At 39.6% G+C, this 11,196-nt stretch overlaps 1 protein-coding gene and 1 pseudogene across 2 annotated transcripts in view; both read left to right on the top strand.

Moving 5' to 3' along the window:
* Positions 1 to 2,456: 2,456 nt before the first annotated feature.
* Positions 2,457 to 11,196, top strand: part of KCNIP4 (potassium voltage-gated channel interacting protein 4) — a 686,042-nt gene continuing 677,302 nt past the window's right edge. Inside the window, exon 1 of one of the 2 annotated variants that reach the window (XM_056555518.1) lies at positions 2,457 to 2,680. In XM_056555518.1, the coding sequence (XP_056411493.1) occupies positions 2,593 to 2,680 (88 nt within the window). In that variant the 5' untranslated portion in view covers positions 2,457 to 2,592. Of the gene's footprint in view, positions 2,687 to 11,196 lie in introns of both variants that reach the window. The other variant, XM_056555509.1, reaches the window with a different exon arrangement.
* LOC130342563 (U2 spliceosomal RNA) lies at positions 8,758 to 8,891 on the top strand (annotated as a pseudogene).

Here is an 11,196-nt window from a genome sequence, read left to right as displayed (position 1 = left end):
CTCTGCGGGTGCACTACAATGCTCAGAAGAGAAAGAGCGCCACTGGGCTTTTGGAGAGAAAATTTGTCCAGAATTGGAGGCCATGTGTGTTTACAAAGCCCCCATAGTGCCAGAACAATGGACTTCCCCCCCACATGTGACCCCATTTTGGAAACTACACCCCTCACGTAATGTAATAAGTAGTACAGTGAGCATCTACGCCTCACAGATGTCTGACAGATTTTTTGAACAGTGGTCCGTGAAAATGAAAAATGTAATTTTTCATTTGCACAGCCCACTTTTCCAAAGATCTGTCAAATGCCAGTGGGGTGTAAATACTCACTGCACCCCATATTAAATTCTGTGAGTTGTGTAGTTTCCAAAATGGGGTCACAAGTGGGGGGTCCACTGTTATGGCACCACGGCGGCTTTGTAAGCGCACATGGCCCCTGACTTCCATTCCAAACAAATTCTCTCTCTAAAAGCTCAATGGCGGTCCTCCTCTTCTGAGCATTCTAGTGCACCAACAGAGGACTTGACGTCCACATATGGGGTATTTCCATACTTAGAAGAAATGGGGTTACAAATTTTTGGGGGGCATTTTCTCCTATTACCCTTTGTAAAAATGTCAAATTTGGGGGAAAAAACTGCATTTTAGAACAAATTTTTTTTTTCATTTATACATCCAAATTTAACAAAAAGTCGTCAAACGCCTGTGAGGTGTTAAGGCTCACTCTACACCTTGTTATGTTCCTTGAGGGGTGCAGTTTCCAAAATAGTATGCCATGTGTTTTTTTTTTTTTTTTTTTTTGCTGTTCTTGCACCAGAGGGGCTTCCTAAATGTAACATGCCCCCCAAAAACCATTTCAGCAAAATTTGCTTTCCAAAAGCCTAATGTGACTCCTTCTCTTTTGAGCATTGTAGTTCGCCTGCAGAGAATTTTATGTCCTAACATGGGGCATTTCCATACTCAGAAGAGATGGGGGTTACGCATTTTGGGGGGCATTTTCTCACATTACCCTTTGTAAAAATTGTAAATTTGGGGAAAAAAACAGCATCTTGGTGAAAATTGTATTTTTTCATTTACAAATCCAACTTTAACGAAAAGTCGCCAAACACCTGTGGGGTGTTAAGCCTCACTGGTGCCCTCGTTATGTGCCTTGAAGGGTGTAGTTTCCAAAACGGTATGCCATGTGAGGTGTTTTCTGCTGTTCTGGCACCATAGGGGCTTCCTAAATGGGACATGCCCCCCAAAAACCATTACAGCAAAATTCACTCTCATAATCCCATTGTTGCTCCTTCCCTTCTGAGCCCTCTAGTGCACCCACAGAGCACTTAACATACACATATGAAATATTTCCTTACTCGAGAGAAATTGGGTTACAAATTATGGGGGGGCTTTTTCTCCTATTACCCCTTGTAAAAATTCAAAAACTGGGTCTACAAGAACATGCGAGTGTAAAAAATGAATATTTTTAATTTTCTCCTTCACTTTTACACACTTACTGAATGTCATTTTGGATACTTTAAGGGGTGCAGTTTTTATAATGGGGTCATTTGTGGGGTATTTCTAATATGAAGGCCCTTCAAATCCACTTCAAAACTGAACTGGTCCCTGAAAAACTCTGATTTTGAAAATTTTGTGAAAAATTGGAAAATTGCTGCTGAACTTTGAAGCCCTCTGGTGTCTTCCAAAAGTAAAAACATGTCAACTTTATGATGCAAATATAAAGTAGACCTATTGTATATGTGAATCAATATATAATGTATTTGGTATGCCCACTTTCCTTACAATCAGAGAGCTTCAAAGTTAGAAAAATACTACATTTTCAATTATTTCATAAAATTTTGGAATTGAAATGATGCAAGCATCGACAAAAATCTACCACTAACATAAAGTAGAATATGTCACGAAAAAACATTCTCGGAATCAAAGTAAAAGCATCCCAGAGTTATTAATGCTTAAAGTGACAGTGGTCACTCTCTGGTCCTTAATGTGAAAATGGGCTTGGTCGTTAAGGGGTTGAGTTCTAGAACTTTTCATTATCCCATTAATACCTTTTTTTATATTATTTTATTTTTTTAAAGACATTTTTCACTGTTTGCAGACTGCTCGGTGACTACAATGAAATGTTCTTTATGAGCCTATTCATTATTAAACAATGCATGGAGATGGGCTGTGAACTGCCTGGATTTGTGTGAGAAGTCCAGGTTGAAAGCTCCGCCTGGAGGCTGTTGCTGCGGCTTGAAATGAGCTTGTATTTTTTTTTTTCTACTGGGAGCATTGTGTAAGTAAATCTCTCCTGTAGCATATCCAGTTAACTCCACTTGAGCATCACTGGCCAGGCAGTCTGTTTGCACAGTGTCATCGAGGAGCGAGCCCATTGCTTACCCAGAGAGAAATTCTCCTCAGCAGCAGCACATCGATTCCATTCACTCCTGGAAAGCTTCTTCAGATGTTGCTAGATTGTAGTTAAAGCAGCAATTCAAGAAGACTGTGCGCTCCTTAATCTGGAAAAAAAAAAAGTCTATTTTGGAAGGAAAAAAAATAAAACTTAGTTTTTTTTTAAATTTTTTTACCAATTGAGACCTCACATTATTCTGCTCCATAAGATGAGCACCTGTAGGAAACGCTGTAAAAGGGAAATACTGAAGTTTGTGCAGTACCTGGTGAGGCTGGCCACTGGGACGCTTCATGCAGGTAAAGGTAATTCCATTTTTTATACTTATTTCTTTGCATTGTCCTTTTTTGCATTTTTGTTTTAACACTGTAAGGGAAATTAGGATGCGATTATTACTCTTCTTGGCATGTCGTCTTATATAGAATGTTGGCATGCAGTCAATGAACTGGCCATTTGTATTATTATATTATTATTATATTATTATTATTATATTATATTATTATTATTATTATTATTATATTGTGATATGCTGTAATTGCCTATGACAATGGGTCTTGCACATAGGAATAGAGGCTTGTAAATTATTTAGTTAGGTCAGTGTTTCCCAACCAGAGTGCTTCCAGCTGTTGCAAAACTACAACCCCCAGCATGCTCGGACAGCCTTTGGCTGTCTGGGCATGCTGGGGGTAGTAGTTTTGCAACAGCTGGAGGCACCCTGCTTGGGAAACACTGATATAGGTGTTAACATGTGCTTGTGGCTTGTAGTTTTTGCAGTGTGTATATGCAGTCTTGGCTATATAAGCAAATGCAACGCATGTCCTCTATTTATTTATATGACAGACATTTAACACTTAAAGTGTACCTGTCACAAGATTAAAATGCTTCAGGCTTACTCTTTAACTGTTTAGCTGATTCTGTCTGTGAGCTTAAGTGGTGGTTTTCATAGCTTCTGATTCCCTAATTCCCTTTTTATGTTGCACACACTGCATGCAGTTCACTGAGGAGGAGGATGCATGCCCTTGCTTTTCCTCACATCTCATGTGGGAATTTCCTACCTTACAACTCGGACAATTGGATGCTTTGTGCACTGAGGCTCTGTGACAGGCCCCCAGCTCACACAGCAGATTGATTGACAAGCTAGGAGCCTGCACAGAGTCCTGCTTGTCCCGCCAAGACTTCCTGTATTTTGCCCCAGCCAAGACACGCAGGCAAAAGCTGCAAGGACAAGTCATGTTCTGGACAGTGGAGAAATTCCTAGTGCCAAGACTTACCGTATACATTCATTTTTTTACCCAAAAATATACACATTCTTTAATCAACGTTACAAATTTTACAAATAAACACATAATGGTCTTTCTATTATATTAAAAGTTTTTGCAAATAACATTGCTTTTTACTCTTAAGGGTCTATTCACACGTTCAGTATTCTGCGCAGATTTGATGTGCAGGATTTTCTGCTGCAGATTTCAATGTAAACTGAATGACTGAACACAGTTTGAAATCCTGCGCATCAAATCTGTGCAGAATACTGTACGTGTGAATAGACCCTAAAAAGTAAAAAGCAATGTTATTTGCAAAAACTTTTAATATAATAGAAAGACCATTATGTGTTAATTTGTAACATTTGTAATGTTGATTAAAGAATGTGTATATTTTTGGGTAAAAAAATGAATGTATACGGTAAGTCTTGGCACTAGGGATTCCTCCACTGTCCAGAACACTGACTTGTCCTTGCAGCTTTTGCCTGTGTATCTTGGCTGGGACAAAATACAGGAAGTCTTGGCGGGACAAGCAGGACTTTGTGCAGGCTCCTAGCTTGTCAATCAATCTGCTGTGTGAGCCGGGGGCCTGTCACAGAGCCTCAGTGCACATAGCATCCAATTGTCCGAGTTATAAGGAAGGAAATTCCCACATGAGATGTGAGGAAAAGCAAGGGCATGCATCCTCCTCCTCAGTGAACTGCATTCAAAAAGGGAATTAGGGAATCAGAAGCTATAAAAGAATGAAAACCACCACTTAAGCTCACGGACAGAATCAGCTAAACAGTTAAAGAGTAAGCCTGAAGCATTTTAATCTTGTGACAGATACACTTTAAGTGTTAAATGTCTGTCATATAAATAAATAGAGGACATGCGTTGCGTTTGCTTATATAGCCAAGGCTGCATATACAGGTCCCAGCACAAGTTGACGGCATTAATTTCTACTGTATATCCGCAAACTGTCATGAGAATCCTCTTCAAGCTAATTTACCAATGAACCCCTCAAAAATCTCTAATGCTACTTTTAGCCTATAAAGGACATTCTTTTTTTATATAAATCATTGCTAAATGAAGATAAAGGCAATCCATACATCATTAACAAACTTGGAAACAAAGAAGGCTTAACCTATGTGAGTCAATAGTTTACATGAGTGCAAAACAGTATATCCTAGAAACCATGTGCAAAAATAAGAGAAAGTTGCCCAGAAGTGGTGGATCGCATGGGACTCTGTAGGGGCACATGTCCTAATATTGGCACTTTATATTTGCCTCCATCCTACCCCTCTTCTGCTATTCTGCACTGTGGTTTGCATATTTTGTACTGACTTTTACCATGTATTCCCATGCTAAGTGTTATCCAGCTCGGCCTGACTATACATTTATATACTATTTGCTATTGTGATGCGCCTCTGCACGTTATAATTTATTCTTGTATTATCTATTATTTGCATTTTGTGTCTGGGTTTTCGGACAAATATTATCTCACTATTTATTGCACATGTGCCCGCTAGGGTGTGGACTTAATTTCCCCTCATGTTTTGTAGGTTGTTGCTCAGATTTGAGCACTTTTAATACTTGTTAAGCATTTTGTGTGTGTGTATTATTTTTTTTTCTTGCATTTTATATCCTTTGTATACATCTTTTTGTTACTTTTTTGATTGGTGTTTTTACATTTGCATCAATAAGAATATATCCTTTGTATACACCTTTTGTTACTTTTTTGATGGCTGTGCATTGCACTGTAGTAGAATATCTTTTCATTACTCATGTGTGGTATTAAAAGGACATTACACCTATAGGCAAGTATCTGTAGTTCTATCCATTTGGTGCTTATATTGCTATTTTTGACAGCCGTGTATTCCTAACAGTTGTAGTGTTATATATACAAATAAATACAGGTGTAAATACTGTAAACTTAGAGGCCTTTCGTTTCTACTGGGGTCTATTCAGAAAACAAGGACCCAATATTACAAAACTAGTAGGTTCAGTGTTTTGGGAATGTGGCCATATTGACCAACATTGATTTTTGCATTCAAGCCCTTCTAGATTTTAAACAAGTGCACTGATTTTGCTAACAAGGTCAGTATAGGGACCTATTTTACCCTTTTATCAGCCATTTCAGACTGGTAAGAAGCTGACTGTATGAGTTTTTCAATGAGATTATTGACAATCCATAAAAACTTCCAGTCCCCAGCGATCACTACTTTATCTCACATATCTCCAGTTCTCCTAATGTCTATTGACACCTACATTCCTATGTATTCTTAGCATTCTGGTTAAGATCCATTGATTCTTTCAGACTATACAGCAGATAACTTATTTTATGATGTCTTATGTTTGGTAGCAAATTATCATGGAAGGGTTATCTCTGGTTTGCATGATTTTATTCTTGTAAAATAATAGAGTTCCCAGTCCTCAAATACCTCAGCCAAAAAGGTTGTACAATGGATGTTTGGAAAGATGAATATATTTTATTATAAATAACTTTCACACATAACATTTCTCACAGGGCCCGTGTGATATAACATAAAATAACATAAAACTATCCTTGATAATAAATGGACAATCTATAAAAAGGGAAACCTGTAAGATACAAGAAAAATGTCCAGTGTGTATGGAAGGACACTTCTGAATATATATATATATATATATATATATATATATATATATATATATAGATAACTGCAATAGTGATTGACCGCAATTCACATTAAATATCAGTTCATATTCAATAATGCAGTAACTGAATAACTGATGGTACTATGTTCCGCTCAACGCTCCTTGAATAATCGCCATCCACCACTCTGTAAAGGTTCTGTTGATGTATGTAAAAATAGCTGGTGTACAGTAAATAATATTGCAACTTCTACCGGAACAGTATACAGCCAAGGTGCTCCAGACCGGCCCGTGTAGATGGTAAGTGAAAGCAGGGTCTGACGTCACTCAGTCAGCTGTTTCTGCTGCGGCCGGCAGCTGCAGAGCTCCGGTGATTTTGAAGCGCTGGAGACACACGGTGGTATGCAAAGTAGTATCTGGCAGGGTACACAGATGGAGGCAGCTGAAGTAGTACCTGGCAGGGTACAAGGTAGGGTACACAGATGGAGGCAGCTGGAGTAGTATCTGGCAGGGTACACAGATGGAGGTAGTTGGAACAGTGTGGCGGCACTACAGTGTGGAGGTACTACTCCAGCTGCCTCCATCTGTGTGCCCTGCCAGGTACTATTTTAAAAACCACCGTATACCACTATGTGTGCTTCCATCTGTGTACCCTGCCAGGCACTACTTTCCATACCACCGTGTGTCTCCAGCGCTTCAAAATCACTGGAGCTCTGCAGCTGCCGGCCGCAGCAGAAACAGCTGACTGAGTGACGTCAGACGCCGCTTTCACTTACCATCTGGAGCACCTTGGCTGTATACTGTTCAAGCAGTGTTGCAATATTATTTACTGTACACCAGCAATTTTTACATACATCAGCGGAGCCTTTGAAGAGTGGTGGACGGAGATTATTCAAGGAGTGGTGAGCGGTACATAGTACCATCAGTTATTCAGATACCGCATTATTGAATACAAACTGCTATTGAATGTGAATTGCGGTCAATCAATATTGCAGTTATATTTATATATATTCAGAAGTGTCCTTCCATATACACTGGACATTTTTCTTGTATATTACAGGTTTCCCTTTTTATAGATGGTCCATTTATTATAAAGTATATTTTTATGTTATTTTATGTTATATCACACGGGCCCTTTATTTATTTATAATAAAATGTATGCATCTTTTCAAACATCCATTGTACAACCTTTTTGGCTGAGGTATTTGAGGACTGGGAATTCTATTATTTTACATTCCATTGTCATTTCACCTTAGGGTACAGGTGCACCCAGTTAACCTTGTACAATTTTTGTTGTGAGCTGTCCATCTATTTTGATATGATTTGATTCTTGTTGGGTTTGTATTGTACTTCTATCATTGAGGCTTTGTATGAGGACTTTTAACTGTTTGGTTACCAGTTTTTTGGCATCAGTTGGTGCAGTGACAGGAAAGCAATTGTAGTAAAGCCTGTGGATGACTCCATTCTCCTATTTCCTATTTTGCTGTAATAGTGTATTTCACAGAGTTGCTTAATTTAAAGGGGTTTTCTAGGATAAAAAAAAATGGCTGCTTTCTAGAAACAGCCGCACATCTATCTATGGGTTATGTCTAATATTCCTTTGTACATCCAACAGACCCACAGATAGTCCGGATGGGGGCACAGAGGAGTCTGAATGGGGCAGAGGGGGCAGAGGATTGTGGAGGAGGACAGAGGGGTCTAGAGTGGACAGAGGAGTCTGGAGGTGGAAAGGGTTAGATTTAGGGGGCACAGGGCCTGGCAAGGTTATAGGGAGACATTTATCAATGTTTTCTTATGAATTCCTTTTTTTTAGTTATTTTTTTCTTACAATTTTTTTGCTTATGTTCGAATTATTAATCAACTGCTTTCAGCCTGTTGATAATTTTCTTTCACGTAAGCAATTTTTCTTTTTTTGCTTTGGTAGTGGATTTTTCTGCTCCATGTCTGAGCTGGAGTAAATTTAGTAGGTTTTTTCATGTAATGCAACTTTTTTGCGACTTTCCCAATTGATAAATCTCTGACCACTGCAAGTCAAAAATCATTTTTTGCTTTGGTAAGAAAGATTTTTATTTTTTGCTTAGGACACTGCACAATGAAAAAGTCAAAGAAAAGAGAGTAGTCGCAAGTGCGACTTTTTTGCGGCAATTTTTATAAAAAAAAAATACTAAATGCTTTGATCAATGTCCCCCAATAATGACTATTGTCTTCATATAGTGGATGAGGATCTGCTGACAAAGTGAGGGGCCAATGATGTCAGCATCAAACTCTGTAGTACAGTGCGAATAAGAGCTGGGCGTCTGGACCAGATAAAAAATAAAAAGACTATAGAAAAGACATCACCTGTAGTCACTGATATCATTGTGTATTCTGCCTCACTATGTGCCATCAGAGCTGGAGTCACTTGTAGGTTCTGCAGTGATGATTAGTGAAATTCTCAGCATTACTGCTAAATCATACTGGGAGCTGTATTGTTGGGAATAGGTATATAAGATTATTCTTATATCGCTTCTTGGCCTTTTGGCTAAGATCAAGTGTAGTATCTGTTCTTATCAGTCAGTCCACTGGTAGGAATGGATGGCTACATGGAGGAACAGGTGTACTGGGGCGTTCCGGGGCTGGTACCACAAAACCCGTTCAACGGCTGCCCTGATGTGACCTATTTCCTCTGGGTCTCGCCATGAGGCTGGGAGGGTCTAGAGTAGAGGTACTTTTGTGCCTCGGGGAGTGGTGACCATGAGGTGCTGAAACTCACTGGGTGTTATAACTCACTGAGTAAACGCACTGCACCACACACTTTTCACCTTTGGCACCCACCCTTGGTATCCCGGCCTTCTGGCTAGGATCAGGGAAATCTTTATAGATCCAGCCGGATGACCGGGCAGTATATCTGCACTCATCCACTTATTTATTTCCTTTTTTTTTTTGTTTGTCACTGTGCCACTTTTACGTGTTTGTATTTGTACACAGAATTTGTCAGGGTGCTGTATCTCTCCTGGCAGTTTAGGGGAGGTGTGTGTGACCATCAGGTTCCTCACCTCCCTGCAACCCCTGGACATCTTGGCTTTGGCCTAGATGCCACCAATATACGGCTCCTTGGCTGATACCTTGGTTAATGCCTAGGTTAAAGCCAGGGGCATTTGTGGCCCCTTCGTAGCTTAGGCGAAAAGGGGAAACAAACCTGAATCCTTGCAGGTGCCTATAGTTTTAGAATTGCACTTCGACTACTTTTCTTCTTGCCCCTAGTGTGAACCCACCCCAAAACCCATATCAAAGCTGGAGTCGCCACTGCTTAGACAAAATTTATACCAGTTGATGTATTCAATATATGGATTTGCTCTTTGTTGTTTTCTGTTATGATCCATTGTGGTACATAGAGGATTAAGGTTAAATCCTGAAAGATTATGAATACAGGTCAAGTTATTGTCTCTACTGGTCTTGTTCAAATCAAGCAGCTCCTGCACCCTTACTTGGGGATAGGGTGGTGGTTATAAGCCTAGTTGCAAAATGGTACCACTTTCTAGGCCAGTACTGTCTCCGTGTGGTTTTTCATTGTCTGCACTAAAGGGGTTCCCAGGCTACAACAGTAGATGGCTTATCAGTACCCCAGGTGTTCAGCTTTTTGGCAAAGCCATGGTGCCTGCACCACAGAATGATCAGGGCAGAAACAGTTCACACCATTTGCTGTGTGGTGCGGGTGCCATGGCTGTGCCTAAAAGCACAGGAGGATCTAGAGAACAGCATATTTACATTTTAAGAACTATCACATTTAGCTTGGTGGCTTTAATTTACACAGGGTACAACGCTTGGTGGCCACTACACTAGGCGACAAGTAACTTGAACAAAATGGACCTTTATGGAATAAATAGTAATGGCTCCAAACAACACTTTATTGCAACCACTAATACCCAGAGTCCTCAAGCCATGACCAACTAAGCTGAGTAAAAGTGATACCCAAATTAATGTTATGCCAATAAAATAAGGGTCAGGGGTGTGTATCCCTGGGTTATCACCCACTACTTAATTGCACTGTTTTCTCTCCATGACAATGCAACAAGCAGTCAGCTGAGCTGCTACTAATTTCCATGGTGCAGATGAGAAATTTGGACACAGCATTAAAGGCCTAGCCTTGTGTGTCAGGAGAGGCTGGGAGGTGAACGAGGAGGCATGCCGAGCGGTGGCAATAATGTGCTGGAGTGAATATTAAAATATCTGTAAGCATTTAACTATAGTGAATGACTAAGGATCAACCAGTCCGAAATGCGTCGGCGTGGAGGTTTTATCCACACAGGGTGTTTTGAATTTTGGTTTTTATATGGACTGAATAAATTTTGGACTTTTAACATTTTCTGTAACTTTTTTTCGGGAGCTGGAATTTTTCTTCTTATGGTTCCATATACACTGAAGTAACGGCTCGGCCTTATCCTGGCTTCTGGATCAATATCTACCAGTGCCAGACAACCATTACTACAAACAGTGAGCTGGCTATATCTTTTCTTTTGACTGTATTTAACTATAGTAACTATATTCAAGTGCACACCGTTTACATACTGATATTCTCCAGACGTCCAGTTTCGATACAGGGATTTTTCTAGGTTCTACATGAATATGTAAAGCTTTTGCCTATGAAATTCCAATCCATAAAGATTGGAATTTCTTAGTAATAAGTCAGATATTTGGTTTGTTAGCTCTATTTTTCCTATGACAACATGTTTTTCAAGCTATTTTGCATGAGATATATCTGACCACACTTGCTTGCCATATACTTTCTTTTGTAGACTGTATATGCAATTGTTCACCATGTATAGTTCTAGTCATTCATATGTGTTGGCAACTGTTACATGAATATTCAGAATAAGTATGGTGTAGTGCATAGAGTGGATAGTCAATGGAAAGAGTGGATAGTCAGTGCGGTGTTTATACCCCATTGATACTGCATTGTA

The sequence above is a fragment of the Hyla sarda genome, chromosome 1 (assembly GCF_029499605.1).
Source record: "Hyla sarda isolate aHylSar1 chromosome 1, aHylSar1.hap1, whole genome shotgun sequence".
Classification (NCBI taxonomy): Eukaryota; Metazoa; Chordata; class Amphibia; order Anura; family Hylidae; genus Hyla; species Hyla sarda.
The sequence above is the reverse complement of the archived record's forward strand: the minus strand, read 5'-3'. Positions and strand labels throughout refer to the sequence as shown.